This window comes from Amblyomma americanum, chromosome 2, assembly GCF_052857255.1.
Source record: "Amblyomma americanum isolate KBUSLIRL-KWMA chromosome 2, ASM5285725v1, whole genome shotgun sequence".
Classification (NCBI taxonomy): Eukaryota; Metazoa; Arthropoda; class Arachnida; order Ixodida; family Ixodidae; genus Amblyomma; species Amblyomma americanum.
Window position 1 is genome coordinate 60,055,611 of NC_135498.1, and position 18,543 is coordinate 60,074,153.

At 48.3% G+C, this 18,543-nt stretch overlaps 1 protein-coding gene across 8 annotated transcripts in view; it reads right to left on the reverse strand.

Moving 5' to 3' along the window:
• Positions 1 to 7,082: 7,082 nt before the first annotated feature.
• Positions 7,083 to 18,543, reverse strand: part of LOC144121308 (beta-1,4-N-acetylgalactosaminyltransferase bre-4-like) — a 57,856-nt gene continuing 46,395 nt past the window's right edge. For all 8 annotated transcript variants that reach the window (XM_077654455.1, XM_077654462.1, XM_077654460.1 and 5 more), the window contains one exon: positions 7,083 to 18,509. In XM_077654455.1, the coding sequence (XP_077510581.1) occupies positions 18,368 to 18,509 (142 nt within the window). In that variant the 3' untranslated portion in view covers positions 7,083 to 18,367. The remainder of the gene's footprint in view (positions 18,510 to 18,543) is intronic.

Genomic DNA, 18,543 nt, shown 5'->3' on the forward strand with positions numbered 1-18,543 from the left:
TGTTATTCCCGCCTCAGCACACTCCGCAAGGCATGAGACGGGTCAGCGTCAGAAAACGCCAACTGTTCTCCTATTTGCAGCCTGTCAAACGCCTCATCGAACGGGCCTATGGTCGAAAGCAGCGGCTTTCGCAAGCGCCCTCTCAACATGAAACACACTTTTCCATCGCCTATATTTTAGCAACAGGACAGTCAAGAGTGAAAGGGGCCATATTGAACGAAAACCAAATTACGAAAGTAATGTACGGCCACTTTCGAATCTGTCAACCAAAGAACATAGAACGGAAAGATACAGAGCACCATGGCGCCATTCACATTTTTAACTAGACAAAGAGGTTCGCTTCTTGAAAAAAAAATACTTAGAGGACAATGGCTAAACTTCAATTTTTTTTTACTTCACGTGCTCATAACATTTATACATTCGCGGTATACAAGGCGCACGCAGCACTGAAATAACATATCCAAATTTCCGTAAAGTGGTACAGACACAGAGTGCTTGGGTGTCCGTTTTTCATACTTTGAAAGAGCCCTGCGGGCCTCACTTGTATGACAATGAGCTGAAGAAAACAGTGAGCAGAGCTAATAATTCTTGAAAAACAATTTTCTGCTGGGAGTTTTGGTCTGAAGCGCTGAAGTGTATATTCGTACCGGCAAACAGGGACTCTTACATTTCTGATGAGGCTGTCGTCACCGGCAAGCACTGGTTGTTCCTGTGTACAACCACTGAGGTCGGTGACGTCCATAATACTAAAACAGCGCTAAGCAACAAGGACCAACTACCAAAGATCAAGGTGACGTCACAGTGAATGGCGGCAAGTGCACCTGACGTCACTCGTTACGAAAAGAAATGCCAACGGTCTCCTCGCACAACATAGAGAAGCATATTAAATTAATGCTGCGACTGAAACTTTCCAGAAGGCATCGCCTTACGCCCCGCAAACAAATCGTAATGTTCGTTTGGGCTAGAAGTAATCTTTTTGTGTCCCATTCAAAGTGGGCACAGAAGTGTATTTTTTACTACGCACCTAAAATATTAGCATTGTTGCAGAACATATCATCCAAAGAGCGTGTGCCAGTCAGTACTAGAAAATGCCTTAAAGTGGTACCGCCCGCACCGTTTCCCGCTTTCAGTGAGGCGCGTTTTAGGCAGTTAAAGTTTACATAGCTGTTTATTCACTTCAAAAGAATTAAAAGACTCCGAAACGTGTTTAACTTTACGAGCAAAAAGACTGACACTTGAAAACAGTTAACACATTGCACGTTTGAGCACAATGTAGCTGCAAGTTTTTGTTGGGCCTCTATAAGTTGTTTACTTACTGTGCACCCTACTTTCTGGAGTTTCTGAAAGCTGGTAGCCACTTTTTCTTCTCGAATTAAATATGAAGCCAACCATGGCGCCTTTTTGAAGCAATGCCTGAAAGAGGCTCAGGGTTTAAGCGAAGTTGCACGTCAGAGCAGATGTATTTTGTAGCGAGAGCTACGCTTGGTTACCAGTCGAGCATTTCGCCGGGGTCCGGAGAGGCCAGTTGTGCGCATGCGCGGCGGCTGGAGAGGAGCAGCAGGTGCGCCGCGCGTGACGTCAGAGCTTCGCCGCCGCCGCCGCCGCGCGCCGACTCCACAGCCAGCGCCGCGCGTGACGTCACGTCGAAGAGAGGATGTGCGCACGCGCGGCAACCAGAGAGGAGCAGCTGGCTGGCCTTCGCCGCTGGGGCCGCGCATGACACACGTGGATGCCACGTGCTAGCTATGCGCATAACTTCGCATGCACAGCTGCGTGTATAAAATGTGGAGGTGACACCCATGCACATTCCTTTTCTTTCTTCCTATCAGCAAAAGCAGCAGCAGCCGCGGCAGCAGCGGCCGTGTCACAATCGTTTCGCATGGGTGACGAGAAGGAGAGTCCGGCCGCTTTTCAGCGGCGGTATCGGCAGGAGAAGATCAATTTCTCGCTACGTATAACCAGGCATAGCCGATCTAAGCGCTGCCATTTTTTTTTTGTAATGTGGCGGTCATCCACTTCGACAGCAGTGATAACAAAGCCAGGCTTTTGGAGTTCACATTAAAGCAAGAAGAAAAGGAAGATGAAGGAGTCTCCCAAGAACTGCTGCATACAGCAGCTCAGTGAAACTACGCACATCAACCAATATTTATGAATGTGGTAGCGAGAAAAAACTTTTCACAGCAGTTCTTAAAAACAGAAGTTTTGCGTATTTAAGGAACATTTTCTTTGCTACCAGCAGATCATTCATCTAATTTTTTTTTTCAAGCTTTACAGCATGCATGACACTTATTCTTCCCTAAAAGAATTATGCTTGGTCGACGATTTATATCTTTGTAAGCAACAAAACAATTATTATCATATTCTTTGACAAAAAGCCCACGTTCTGGAAAAGTTTGAAAACTTTTTCCTCGCTGACAGCAAAAACTAATAAATGTAGGTTAGATAAATTCTCTATGCTTTCAGGCTTTTTTCACAAACTCCGTATGCGCTACTAAGAAACACATTGTAAGCACTGTGTAAAATTTCGCCCTGTTACCTTAGACGAGTGACCAAATAGTGGCAAAACAAACTGCGTCTTATGTGAGTCTACTATTCGTTCTTAAGCGTTCCGCGCCTGCATACGAAGCATGCTCCTGCGCAAAATGTCGACCTTTTACATTTCAAATGTCACTCTCGAAACACTGGCACGCAGTGTTCCTTCTCTGCATAAGTGAAAGGTATACTGTATCTCTCTAGATCTTTGCTGGTCCCACCCGCGCGTATAGCAGAAGTACCAGAAACGCCTGGAAATCAACAGACCTTCGCCATAAACAACTCGAAGGCCGCCTGTATAAGCGGATAAAACGCTGTCCAGTGATTCATGAGCCTTTGCCTCTTTCAAAGTCCAGTTAGCCGGACATCTCTTTTTGCAAAAGTAGAATTGCATACAAAACAGCCATTTTGCATTCGACAAGCTGGGCGATGTGTTTCCTTTGACAGGACTTTTTTTTAATGCACTGACAGCTGCAGACAGCCGCACCAGCTTGCCAGTAAACGTGAACAGCCCACAAGGTGACATCTGCTAGCCCCTTTATTCAAGCAGTGTGAAAGCTGGCCCGCGAAAGAAATTGTAACTCTAAACATTTTTTGCCTCTTTTTACTGACCTTTTAAACCGCCATCATCACCATCAACATCGTCATCAACCTGACTACACCCACTGCAGGGCAAAGGCCTCTCCCTTGTCTCTCCAATTAACCCTGCCTTTTGCCAGCTGCGCCCACCCTATACCTGCGAACTTCCTAATCTCATCCGTCCACCTAACCCTCTGCCGCTCCCTGCTACGCTTGCCTTCTCTTGGAATAGATTTCATTACCCTTAAAGACCAGCGGTTATCTTGCCCTCTCATCACATGCCACGCCCAAGCCCATTTCTTCCAACTGATTTTGACTAGGATGTCATTAACCCGCGCTTGTTCCCTCACCCACTCTGCCCGGTTCGGGTCTCTTAACGTTACACCTGTCATTTTTCTTTCCATGTCTCGCTGCGTTGCTTTTAATTTGAGCCGAACCCTTTTCGTTAGTCTCCGCGTTTCTGCCCCATAGGTGAGTACCGGTAAGATACAGCTGTTGCACACTTTTCTCTTGAGGGATATCGGTAAACTGCCGTGAGCCTTTTACAGCAGGCTAACTTTATTGAAACTCAAAAAAAAGGATGCAAAAATAAAAAGTAGGTACCGCTATTGCAGGCCGTGTTCTCATGTAAACATCGGCGATGGCAACAGTCAAGGCAATTCTTAGCTGCGCATGATTAGGTCTAAGCTACACAGCCGTTCATGTCCGAACACTTATCGCTGAGTCTTTTCTCGTGATGACGTCACGAGTTTGAAGAGACAGGCGGGAAGAAAATATCTCATTTTAAAATTCAGCTGTCTTAGCAGAACATGTGTTTTCTGCTGCTTAACTAACAACATCACAGCCAGAAAAAGCCGCAGCACCTATTTCTACTAGGCTAACAAATTTGAAGAATTTTTGCTGAGAATCCCATTAATTGTAAAACTGTGAAATACTATATGTCCGAGCATGGAAGGAGCAAAACGCGGAAACTAAACTTGGCTCAGAGCTTGCCCGTACATGCTATGAACCTCTACACGAGCAACCTTTGTTTTCCTTTGCATATTGCTGCTGTATAAATCTAGTGTGCATGTAAAGTTAGTAAATGTGTGTTCTAGCTGAACCAAATGTTTTTATCCAAGTCTCTTTGACCGATGGAAAATATGATCAAATATGAGTAGCTCATTCCTCTGCAAAAACTCTTACATTTCGTAGCAAATTGAAAATCGTTTCTTTTATGTCAACCCCAAATAATTAACGGGACCTCCTGGCTAAGTTTAGTGACAAGGGGCGCTACCATCATCCCTATTTGGCTACCCAGATAATGTTCAAAAACTGGCGTAGTTTCCTTGATGCCCTCCAAGGAGCATCAATCTCAGTGGAGTTTGTTTGGCTGCTTTAAATGTAGTATCGATATTAAACTCGAGTATTTACTCTCTGCTGCCAAATTATTTTTTTTCTATCGAATGAACGTTAAAGAAAGGGGGGCAGTTTAAGGGCGCAACTCAAAATTTCTAGTTAAGATATTCATGACAGCGACGTGCGCAGAAATGTATGTCTAGGCAGCAAACATAATTTGGCGACTTGCACGAATACCAAGCATCTAAACCATCCTCGGCAGCAAAGGCGGAATTTCGGAACTTTCACAAACTGGACGTGCTCAATATGAAACGTTAATTTCGTTTATGTCGGCCATACAGCTCCAATAAATTACAAATTTTGCAATTCAGCCGTCGCAATTACCGTGCAGTGAATAACTCCCCTTGTGAACTTTCCATATGAACCACAAATATTAATTTTTTGGAACTAAGGAGCGTATTTGGTATAGAAAAAGAACATAAAAAGGATATGAAAATCGAGGAGCTTAATATATGCTTTCCGTTTACTTTCAATTGCATTTCTGTATAATTTTCACACTATATTTATACCATCTGCATGACATCAAACAGGGCCCTCGTGTATATTAAGTTTTGCACTTGGCTTGTTTGTATAGTTCATATTGACTCCAAACGTTCCATATAGTTTCGATATGCACGATACGGAAAATATTTCAAATTATGGAACGTCTCACCAGAATTAGTACGCAGAAATGCGTCAATAACTACATTAATTGGATTCAAGAGCTGGGTAAGGCTTTGGGTTCGTAAGGACCGCTAAGACATTGTCCGCTGAGTTTAGTTTTTCATTTCCTTTTCTTTTTTACTGTAAAAACACATTGTTAACAAAATCCGGAACATCAATATTCTCCTTCAAAAAAAGGCGCCAAATTGTGCAACTGTTCATGAAGCACAATAGGCATTGCATCGAGAAAATTAAAAACGTTTTAGTGTTTGATAACCTGGCCAGAATATACGGCGTGCATATTGTGCATCGTTACTGCTAAAAAAAAGTTTTTCGAGAAATTTCAACATAAAATATCGAAATAAACAAGGCAGCAATATGGGCTAGTTGGCTGTACATTTGATGTGAATAACGCGCTACACACTGACAAAAACGACATCTGGTAACAACCCGCCGCGGTGGCTCAGTGGTTAGGGCGCTCGACTACTGATCCGGAGTTCCCGGGTTCGAACCCGACCGCGGTGGCTGCGTTTTTATGGAGGAAAAACGGTAAGGTGCCCGTGTGCTGTGCGATGTCAGTGCACGTTAATGATCCCCAGGTGGTCGAAATTATTCCGGAGCCCTCCACTACGGCACCTAATTCTTCCTTTCTTCATTCACTCCCTCTCTTATCCCTTCCCTTACGGCGCGGTTCAGGTGTCCAACGATATATGAGACAGATACTGCGCCATTTCCTTTCCCCAAAAAACCAATTTTTATTATTATTAACGGCGGACACAGGACAAGGGCTTGTTCTGTGTCCGCCGTTTCAGTTGCCGTTTTTGTGAGTGTGTAGCGCGTTATTCACATTAAATCGAAATAAAATTAGGTACGACATACTTCAACGAGTCAGAAAAAACAACTTTGCTCTGAGATGGCCTTGCTATGGTGGTCACCACACAGTAATCTTTGCGAACGCTCCTGATATAGGTGTTTGGGTGCGCGCTGATTTTCAAGATATAGGACATGTTTAATTTCATGTAAAGAAGGGTTTTTGACCTGATTAATCCGATTCGTAGGAAGCGCATCTATTAAGGTTAAAGGTAGCTAATATTTGGTACCCAGTTTCACTTAGTTCGACAGGTTGAGCACTATAAAATAACGCTGCATCCTTCGCAGTACCACGGTGTCCTCCACCTGAAAGCTGTTCAGGGAGAAGGCGTTTTTAATACCCTTCAGCTCTTAGCATTTCAAAGCTCAAAATCGGATAGCTTTCTCTAGCGGGTGCTGCGTTTCACTGTTACGACATACGCAATGTGTTAAGGTTCAGACATCGCAAATGTATTGCTGTAGTAAATATAGTGCATCATAGCAGATTGGCCGACAGGCTCCACATTAGCGAGCACACAAGTATTTCACGGTTCTGCACCATGCATCGATTGTGGCCTTTCGGTGATAATTGTGTGTCTTCGTCTCTTTGTGGACATTGCTTGAAGCAGCTGACAATTAATGAGCAAGTTCACCTACACAAACACTTATATCTGTGTACACTTGAAAACTTGCAGCGAAAACTACTGAAAATGAACTGATACAAACAGTGCATCAAATGATCAACATTCTTACCATTCGTCTGCAAAGTGAACGCTGTTGCAAATGTGTGATCAAAGGCAATACGACAGCGCAATACGTTTCAGAAGCTAACTTTACAGGCAGGAATTGATTTACAGAGTTTAAGGTCGCATCATAATCTGGAACGTCTAAAGACACTTCTATCTCCATCCTTATTAGCTGAATTAACCAATTCCTTTTTTAACTCGTAATAGGCAACAAACTTCACTAGCTCACCGGTGTTCTTCTTAGTGTCATTGTCGCGAATTGATAGTGCGTCCCTGTCTTTCCGAAGGGGAACGCTGTCGCGTGCCGGTTCGAACAAAAGAAGAGAACAAAGAGATAAAACAAAAAAAACGAAGCCATATTTATAATTTAAAGGAAAAGGAGCCAATAAGAAAGGAATACACCAAGAAAACACACACTCAACACGCGTACAACACTACAGAATAAAGAAAAGTGTTCACCAGGTACTGAGCGTGCCAGGTGAAGCGGAGATGCCTTGCAGACAGGGCGAACGCGGGTGGATGCATGTGACGCAGCGCTGGCGATGCGTCGACGGAAGCGGCGGAAGGGAGCCAGGTGGTATTAGGAGCGGAGAGGAACACAGGGAGACGCCGGTGGTCTCTCATCAAGAGCCCGAAGAGCTTGGCAGCAGCAGAAAGAACGAGCGTATCCAGGTCCCGTCGACGGCGTCACGAAACGCTGGAGGCTTAAAGCGGGCTATCCAAGAGTGCCTTACGGCAGCACAGACCCTCAGTCCATCGGCTGCCACCTCCACGCTTGCAAGGAATGCAGTAAGCTTGCGTCGGTGTTCCAAGGAAGGGCACGGCAACACGGACCCAACGTTCTACGGCTGCCACCTCCACGCTTGAATCGCACCACCTCCGCTGCGCTGTCTCCCTTAACACCTCGGTTTTCTGACCCGTCAGCTCTCCGCTCCTCGTGCTCGCCGCGCTCCTTGTCGCCGTCGCCTCGCACACACCCTTCGCACGCCCAGCGCTCCGCTGTCCGACGCACCACTGCCGACGCACCACGTTCACTAATCCTCAGAGGATCTTTTGTGCACCTCACAAATGCCCCCCCCCCTTCTTCTAAAAAGTTTTTTCACATACAAAATACTGCCGTTGCTGTACATAACACTTATGTTCATGTTGTAAACAGACAATTTAAACGCTCCCGAAGTCGCCGAAGGCGCTTTACACAGTGACACATGGAGGCACATGGAAACGCGCACAGAGGAAACATGTGCTCAAGCATAATACATCTAGAAAAAGGAAAAATAAAAACCATTCAAAACATCAGACACAATCTTTAAACACGACTGTACCATAAAGGTGAACATGTGCACACTGAGCAACACCTAACCGTAGAACGAGGGGAAAAAATGACGCACTAACACTGCCAGGCTACATTTGCACAGGTAACAATTGCAAACACCAGACAGTAGCACTTTACGTTGGGTATCCACCTCCGGCACTTGATAAACGACTCGTGCAATCAATGCTCACGTTTTGCGAACCTGTCACCTTTTTCGACTACAACAAAAGATGACGCCTGCATGGTCTCTTGGGACGCACGCTCTTCGTATCTTTTCAACACATTGATGTGGAAATGCTTCTAGTGTGGCCCAAGTCGATCCAATAATCCACGTCGTTCTTTTTTTCACAAAGCACAAATGGACCTTTCCACTGTATTAGCAGTTTATTGTGGCTGCTCGGCAAAAGAATGAGAGCACGATCTCCAACCCTTAACTACCGCTTCTTGCTGATCCTGTCATAGTATCTCTTCTGAGACTGTTGGGCACACAACAGATTTTGATGTGCCACTCTCGCAGTTTGCTCGAGACATTCTCTTAGATCGAGAATGTAACCATATGTCGTCTTCATGTCTTCTCCCAGATCTTTCCTTGTCCAGAGGTCTCTGAGGACTGCGAGCGGTCCTCGCATATGTCGTCCAAATATCAACTTAAACTGAGAAAACCTCAGTCTCGCCTGCGGCACCTCTCTATATGTGAACAGAAGCGGAGCGATATAATGATCCCAAGTTTTGGGCTCCTCCTGACTGAGCTTCCGCAGCATCTACTTGAGTGTGCCGTTAAATTTCTCCACCATCCCATTGCACTTTAGATGGTGAGGGGCCGTGCTGAGATGTTTCACCGCCAAGAGATCATTGAGCTCTCTCATCATTTTGGAAGTGAACCAGGAGCCCTGGTCACAAAGGATCTCTCTCGGAAAGCCTATACGAGAGAACATCTTCACCAAACAATCTGCCACGGCTGCTGAATCTATCTTTGGCAGAGCCACGGCGTCGAGATACCGCGTTGAAAAATCGACGAGAGTGAGAATATATCTATTCCCTTTCACCGATGTGGGCGACAGCGGACCGACAATATCAACAGCGACCCGATCAAATGGAGTGCTGAAAAGAGGCATGCGTCCCAACGGAGCTTTCCCTACTTTGCCTTTCGGGCACCTCCCTTGGCAGATGTCGCACGATCTGACATATCCCTTAATCTTCTCCTGCACTCCCGGCCAGTAGAATTCTTCCAGAAGTCGATCTGTAGTCTTCTTAATGCCCCGATTCCGCTCCAATGCGCTATAGTGGGCAAGCCTTAACACCTATGATCGGCAAGACTTGGGAAGTACTACCTGTCGAACCCCTCTACCGGAGGCGAGATGATAGAGACGGTACAGCAAACCCTATTCAACAGAATACGAGTGTGAAGTGCCGTGCTTGCCATGGAACACCTTCCCTACTTTCACCCAACACGCCTCAATCATCGTCTCTTTGCTCTGCTTCTAACATTTCCTTGGTGAACCTCATGGGACCAACGCTCGAAGAAGTACTTTCCCTCCTTCATCCAGAAACTTCTTTTCCGGCCAGCACCACATTTGTGCCCTCGCGCCCACCATTTTCCCTGGCGACCTCGTCATTGACTATGCCAGTACTCAATTTAGCAACGCCGTCTTATTTCTTCCAACTGATATCTGGAATTGAGGGCTCACGGGCACCTGGCATATTTCCAATTACGGCATTGTACAATGGTGTCTCCATGCACTTTGCCAGGGCCATGCCAGTGAAATAAGGGGAAGAGATATAGACTTCTGCCTAGGGAATTTCCAGACTGCTGCCATAAACAAGGAACACCGCGGATCTCGAGTGAGAGCTGAGTCAGGAACTAGGGCTCTCAGCACCACCACTGTATCCCGTAAAACACGTACGGGTAGGCCTCGGAGCTCGCCCTCTAGTACAGGCATGTATTGGGCGTCTGCAGGGCTTTTCCGGATAAGTCCGACCAACACTTTATCCTCAGCTGGTTTTTTTTCCTTGCGCCAGCTGTGCCCTTCTGCGATACGCTCAAAACGTTTGAGGTATGCATCCAAGTCATCCCTACGATCGTCGAAAGGCGGGATCAATTTGTATGGGCTAACCGCTGCTGAGGGCCACGATTTGGGTTCACAATTACCCCCACCAGCTTCTGCGAGCCTTGATTGGAGCTGCAATCTACGCTCTTCAGCTTCCGCTAGTGACATTGCATGCTCTCGTTCGCCTGGGATTTCGTCTTCGAAGCTCGGATAACGCCGTCGGACGCATCGGCAAGTCTCTTTTTGCCTGTTTCTGCGGACTTTTCTGCGTTTCGGCTCTCGCCGGTACGCACGGCCCGCTAGGCCCACGCCAGGCCTAGCGACCCCGCTCTGATGGGGCTGTGCCGCATTATCTGAGTGGGATCTTCCTCCAACACTGGACATGGAAGTCACCGTGGAGGGGGCTGACATTAGCCCCGAAGAAGTTTCGCACCAATATGGTTGGTTCACCGTCGGTGAATCGAAACGCTCCGGTCACGAACGCCAAAGGAATAACCCCGCGGCACACAATGGAACCGATCGCGCCCAGGGACAGGGCAGCATGCGGCACTCTGCCGACTCCTCTGCGAAAAAGCTTGGCCGACGACTTGCTCGACAATCGGTGGCGTCGAACCTACCTCGCCTACCCAAGGGCCTAACCAAGGTGATATTCCGGCCATCGGGCGGCCTCCGTATACTCGAGAGCTGTGGCCAACTCGGCATCTTTCAACTCATACGGGACGCCGCGGGCCTCACCTTGGCAGAATCATCTGAAGACTGCATGCTACTCAACTTCAAGCAACACACCATACTGGTGGCCACCCATTCCGCGGTACGAGTGGAACGCTACTTAAACATCAAGGAGCTCATCTACGGCGCGAACAAGATCGCCATCACCTCGTATGTCGCCACGCCGGATGGCAGTGGTAAAGGAGTGATCCAAGGCGTTCCTAAACATCTATCGGACGCTGACATCATTGCGAACCTTCAGCATCCAAGGAATCCTCCAATATGTGGAGTCCGGCGCATGGGTGCGCAGTCGCAGACGGTCCTCATTCTCTTCAACGGTGAGCGAGTTCCCCGTTGGATCAGCTTCGGTGGTGGCATGATTCGCTGCTGCCTCTACAAAAAAAAATACGAAGTGTGTTCTTTGTGCGGACAACTCGGACATCGCACAGACGTTTGCCCGGACCCGAAAAACGCTCGCTGCCGCGGATGCGGCGTGGCCAATCCTCCTGAGACACATAGCTGCGAGCCAGAGTGTGCCTTGTGCGGTAAGGGCCATGAACTGGGCAGCAACAAGTGCCGCGAAATCTACCGCACTCCATACATTGTCATCAAACGCCGCTGGGAACAGGAACGCCAACATCTGACCCAGCATAGCCAAGAGTCGCCGCAGTCTAAAGAGCGACGCAGCCGCTCCAAAAGCAGGGGACGAACAAATTATAGACATCGATCCAGCTCCTTTCCACGACTGGAACCGAGAGGCCGGTCCGCCTCCAAATCCAGGACTCCTTCACACCAGCCACGGAAACCCCGGTTTGAACCAGGACGCCGTCGGCATGCAAAAGGTAGGCTGGGCAGATAAAGCCTCCCAGAAATCTAACTCCAACCCCTCTGAGCTAGCAGACCTGAAAGTGCTGGTAGGGAAATTCCTTCGTGAGGTCGAGGACCTAAATAAAGAAAATGCCGCTCTAAAACAGCAACAAATGCAGGCTGGGTCACCGCCTACGACCGATGGCGCCAATAAAGCTACCCCCTCTACCTCCGCCGGAGCGGACATGCATGCTGAATCAACGCGGGCACCCCCGCCTAAGCGAAAAGCAGGCGATACCCTGTCCGAAGGCCAAACACTAGTCGACACCATTCACAAAATTGAAGAAGCGCAAACGCAGACTAACAACACCCTCATTCAAGTGCAGCTTACAATGACTTCCATCATGGAAGAATTATGCAGACACCGGCAGGAATTAATTAACTTAGGCAGCTGGCAGCAGGAAGCAGAGAGCAGGCTCCTTCCTCACAAAATTCGCAAACCCGCTTCTTCTGAAGCGGTATCCGACTAGCAACAACATGGCGCCACAACCCAATTACACCATCTTGCAGTGTAACTGCCGAGGATTTAGCCGCAAACGAGCTGTACTCCAACAATTCCTCAACAATAGGGACGGACCGGACTTAATCGCACTACAAGAGACACAAACTAATAGCAAGCTAGCTGGGTATCAATCCTTTTCATCGGGGGGTAGAACGCTTGGAGTCACGACTCTTGTCAAACGAAATATTGCGGTAGTACAGCACGATACCCCAGTCACAAATGTCACACACGTGCTAGTCGAATTAATTCCGCCTAGGAAACCCGACCACAGTCTGTTTGTGCTGAATGTCTATAGCAGCCCAAAGTTACGGAAAGCAAGCTTCGGCCCGCTTTATCAGGCGACCCTGAAGCTCGCAGGCAATCACCCCGTCATTTTCACGGGAGACTTTAATGCCCAACACCCGGCTTGGGGTTACGCACAGGAGGACATTAAAGGTAGAAAACTGTGGCTCACCGCACAACAGTGTGGGTTGACTCTTCTTACAGATCCACTAGTCCCCACCCGCTGCGGTAACAGTGTTTCCAGGGATACGTCTCCCGATCTGACTTTTGCTAAAAATTCGGGCACTCCAACATGGATAAACACTCAACAAAATTTCGGCAGCGATCACTACATATTGGAAATAGTGACCTCAACTGGCCCCAAACGTCGTAGCGCTCGAGCCCCCGCCCTTGTCGATTGGGACACGTTCCGCGCTAAAAGAGCCGCCCGAGAATCTGATACCCCCGAAATACTAGACATAGATATCTGGCCACAGGATCTTTGTCAAGATGCCAAAGCAGTCACCCATACGTTAGACCAGGCTGACCACCTAGAGATTGCGGACAGCCGGCTTCTTCACCTATGGGAGGCAAAGAGTGGACTCGAGAACCGACTCAAACGACAGCGGTGGAACCGCAATCTGCGCAGAAGAATAGCTAGGCTAAACAAGGAGATCGAGGATCATGCAGCTAAACTTACTCAACAAAACTGGGATGACATATGCAACCAAATGGATCGCAATATGGGAGTCTCTAAGACTTGGCACTTGCTCCGTCATTTACTTGACCCTACAGGTAGCAGAACCATCCAGAGGCAGAACGTGCAGAAGCTTGTGCATGAGTATGCAGGCCCACCAGAGGACCTTTTCCTTGAACTTAAAGATAGATATATTGGCAATGCTCCTATCCAAGCCTTCCCAGATTATGCTGGTCCGGAAAACACGCAGCTCGACTCCCCCATTACTGTGGATGAGGTTAGGGCAGAGATTGCCAGGCTAAACTGCAAATCCGCCACTGGCCCCGATGCAGTATCCAACAAGATCCTCCGCAACCTGGATGAAGTGTCGCTACAATCACTAACTGAGTATATGCAGAAATGTTGGTCGGAGGGCTCCATCCCACAAATATAGAAAACGGCAGAGATCATTCTCATCCCAAAGCCAGGGAAGGCACTCAGCCTTGAGAACCTCAGGCCGATTTCGCTCACGTCTTGTGTAGGTAAGCTCATGGAGCACGTAGTTCATACCCGCCTCAACCGGTTTATGGAGGAGAACGAGCTGTACCCTCCAACCATGATTGGATTTCGACCAAAACTTTCTACGCAGGATGTAATGCTTCAGCTCAAGCATCAGATTATTGAGGCAAAAACGCGGGACACCAGAATAATTCTTGGACTTGACCTGGAAAAGGCCTTTGACAATGTCAGACATGATGCGATCTTGGAGAACCTTCATGAACTCGGGGTGGGAGCCCGCACCTTCAACTATATCCGCGACTTTCTTTCAGGTAGAAAGGCGCATTTTCAAGTAGGAGGTTTCCACTCGCATGACTTTCCCCTCGGCAACAAGGGCACCCCGCAGGGATCGGTCCTATATCCATTTCTCTTCAACGTTGCAATGTTGAAACTTCCACACCTATTAGCGCAGGTTCCGCAACTCCACCACAGCCTCTATGCTGACGATATCACCTTGTGGACCGCCGAGGGCAATGATGCCGAAATCGAGGAGAGACTACAGCATGCAATAGATATCGTGGGGAACTATGTAGACCCTAGGGGGCTGCGGTGCTCTCCAGCCAAATCTGAATTTCTCATATTCCGCAACATCAGATCCCTTGCGCAAACCCCACCGGCCATCGAACTCAGTATTCGCGGAGTCCCCATTCCTCGAGTGCCCAAAATTAAAATCTTGGGCCTAATTCTACAAGAACACGGCTTCAATGGTGACGTAATTCGGAAGCTTCAGGGAACCTCGCAGCAAATTATGCGACTCATTCGCCGCATTAGTAACCGCCACTCGGGCTTCAAGGAAAGCAATACTCTCCGTTTAGTACAAGCCTTTGTGATAAGCCGCATAGCTACGTATGCCCTTACCTACATCCCAAGTCAGCTGAAAAAGAAAAAGTGGAGGCCATAATCAGAAAATGCGTCAAACAGGCAGTTGGGCTACCCATGCACACAGCGACTGAGAAAGTGTTAGGTCTAGGTCTTCATAACACCCTAAGCGAGATTATTGAAGCGGTAACCGTCTCGCAGTACGAACGACTATCGGCCACACCAACTGGCAGACACATTCTGTCCACACTAGGCATAACATACGAACGACAAGGCGGACCCACAACTGACCTTCCCAAACATATACGCCAGCTTCTGGTCATTCCTCCACTACCTCGGAACATGCACCCAGATTTCCACGCTGAACGGCGTACAGAGAGAGCCAAATCATTAGGCAAACGCTTTCTTAATGATACCTCTGTGGTATATGTAGATGCGGCAGATTCTTCAGCTGACAAGATGGTAGCTGTGGTCACCACGGAACGTGGTACACTCATAACTGGGGGCACTATACGCACTCAGCACACACATGTTGGAGAAGAAACAGCCATTGCTCTAGCCATTGTGGGATCCTCGGCAGAAACCATTGTCAGCGACTCAAAATTGGCTGTACGTAACTACACGTTTGGAAGAATCTCCCCACAAGCAGCACGGATTCTGCTAAATTATCAGCCCACGCGGCGCATTCGCCTAATCTGGACGCCTGCTCGTGCTTCCCTTGCTGGTAATGAGGCGGCTCATAACCTAGCTCGAAAACTGTCCCGCCGAGCTGGGTCGTGCAGCCCACCCGCCCTATACTCTGGCAAGGAGAGGTTGTTTTCTTACAGAGAAATCCTGCAGCACTACAGGCTTGCAAGACTCAGATTCCCCCCAGCAGATAAAACGCTCTCCAAGCAACAGGCCAAAGCCTGGCGTAAACTTCAAACTAACACCTATCCAAATCCCCAATTGTGTAGCTTCTATTCGGAAGGACTCTACTCAAACAAATGCAAAAATTGTGATGCGAAAGCCGATCTAAATCATATGATCTGGAACTGCCCGCAGTCCCTACCCGCGAGTCACTTCATTACCGACTCTGCTCATTGGGAGGCTCTATTGCTCAGCCCCGACCCGGGGATACAGATCAAGCTCCTCCAGCTGGCTGAAGACGCCGCCGCTGCCCAAGGGATAGCGGCCGCCGTTTAAGCGGGGGGCGACTTCGTGTCGCTCCTCTATATCCGCTGGAAATAAAGTTTCACAACCAATCTCGTTCGCCTCCTGCTAACTACTTTGCATGCTCGCGTTCGGCTTCTAGGACCTTTTCACGCTCGCGTCGAGCCTCCCGTTCGGCTGCACGTGCTGCACGTTCCTTCTCTTGCTCGGCAGCCACCCACGTGCGCAGCTCAGCGTCTTTCAACCCCAACTCTTTCCCTAACTCAACTCCTTTAGCGTGCTCATCGTTTCCTTATTCTTAAAAAAATTCCCCAGTATAGTTTAAACGGCTTCGTCCTGTCGCGGACGCCAATTGTCGCGAATTGGTAGTGCGTCCCGACTTTCCCAAGGGGAACGCTATCGCGTGCAGCTTAGAACAAAAGAAGAGAACAAAGAGATCAAACTGAACAAAACGGAGCCGTATTTATAATTTAAACAAAAAGAGCCAGTAAGAAAGGAAAACACCAAGAAAAAGACACACTCAAAACGCGTACAACACCACAGAATAAAGAAAAGTGTTCACCAGGTACTGAACGTCCCAGGTGAAGCGGAGTTACCTTGCAGGCAGGGCGGACGCGGGTAGATGTAGTGCGACGCTTCTCTGGCGCTGCGCCGAAGGAAGCGACGGAAGGGAGCCAGGTGGTATTAGGAGCGGAGAGGAACACAGGGAGACGCCGGTGGTCTCTCGTCAAGAGCCCGAAGAGCTTGGCAGCAGCAGAAAGAACGAGCGTATCCAGGTCCCGTCGACGGCGTCACGAAACGCCGGAGGCTTAAAGCAGGCTATCCAAGAGTGCCTTACGGCAGCACGGCCCCTCTGTCCATCCACTGCCACCTCCACGCTTGCAAAGAACGCAGTAAGCTTGCGTCGGTGATTCAACAGAGGGCACGGCAACACGGACCCAACGTCCAACGGCTGCCGCCTCCACGCTTGAACACCACCTCCGCTGCGCTGTCTCTCTTCACACCTCGGTTTTCTGGCGCGTCAACTCTCCGCTCCTCGTGCTCGCCACGCTCTTTGACGCCGTCGCCGCGCACACACCCTTCGCACGCGCCTACGCGCAACGCTGGGCTGGCACGCGCAGCGATCCGCTGTCCGACGCTACACATATTGCATTTGAGACTGTGAGGTGCACAAAAGATCCTCGGAGGAACGTTTACAAATCTTCTGAGGATCTTTGTGCACCTGACAGTCTCAAATGTAATACAACGCAAAATCTTTTCGCATCCCGATGAGGAGCAGCACGATGCACCCTTACATAAAACTGAGTTTGTAACAATCTCGCTTGGCTCCTCAGTACAGAAGGTTGATGACGTCCTTACTTTATTTCAGACTCTTTTTCTTTCAATGGTAGCAAACAGATATAGATGTTGGATAGGAAATACACGCTGCAAATCATCAGTTTCGCCTTTCACCGTGCCAAGCACACTCATCTTTCCCTGCGCAAAAAATAGAATATCACTCCAAAAACAGGTCCTCCTGGAGTTACCCTCCCATGAGATCACGTAGAACTTGCCATTTGTTTTTGTCGGTATGGCGCTGTTACAATGCTACGTGCAGATAATACATCAAGTGATACCACAAATCATTAAAGCTTATGTTGAAATGACCGTCGTTTCCGGAAGCCGGAGCGACTGGCCTTCAATGAAGAAGACGACTGGCTGAACACACCGACGCTCGTGTTTTTTCTTGAGAACGCTAGCTGAACGCAGGACGTGCTCATCAGTGATAGCGAGGGTACGCCTCGTCAGATTACTTCTAATAACCAAACACTAGTCTCTACATCATTACGCACGTATACCCAAAAGGTCAGTACATAAGTTGGCCAAGCACACGCAGTCAGCCAGCATCGATTATAAACTACACGCGTGCACAGTGGTGCGGAGGCTGGAACACACATACAGTCACTTAGCGAATGAGACACAAGTACTCTAGAACTTGAACGAACGTCTTCTTTGGAGTGGTCCATTGTTCTAGCCGCACCAAAATTCGCGCGTACCTCGTCGCTCCGTCTTTCAGTCCAACGATGCGTAGCTCCAACTTCCTTTCTTTTTGCCTTCCTGCGTTGGTCTCGTCTCCTAACCACTCCATCTGGTCGCCCCGCATCCTTTCAGTGGAGTCTTGCACCTCTGCCTTTTCTTCCATAGAATCATGTTCATGGACCGTAGATGATAATGACTTGGATGCTGATTCTCATCCTCTCTGGCTTCTTCCATGTGCAGAAGAAGCCACTCATGCGCAGAAGCTCGAATTTTTAACTCTTGTGATCCACATGTTGCATAGTCCAAGGATCACCGGTAGATAATGCTGCCGTGAGTCGTTCAACAGGTAATCCGTGACACCTGGTTACCTTTCTTCGGAACTCTGTGGCTACAGAAGCTGTTCCGAATGCAAACGTTGCTAAGCGGTGGGTGCTGCCAGTTACTGTTTCATGGCGACACTCATGACATTGATGCACCATGCTCTCGAATGTTCGCATCCACTGAATACCTCGAAAGCACTCGCTGGAGAGCAAAATCGTCACTTCGACCATTAGTACACTCTTCTGCATTTGTGATTCCGGTTTTCATTTCCCTTTTTGCACGCCTGTAACGGCAGCCACGGCATCATGCATCTTTCTCTTCTCATGCTTATTTTCAGTTCCCGAATAGGCGCACAAAAACACAGAACACAATCCCATGCTATGTGTGCTCCTCTAGTTCCCTAAGGTCGACCAGTATCCAGGTGTAAAGTTTCTTGAACTGTATGTCCAATCGCTTGTACTTCACACTGTTCAGGCCATCTTTCTTGTAGCGATCTTTCCATTTTGCCAGGATCCTGAGTCTGCAAATACAGAGAACACTCTCTGAGACAACGA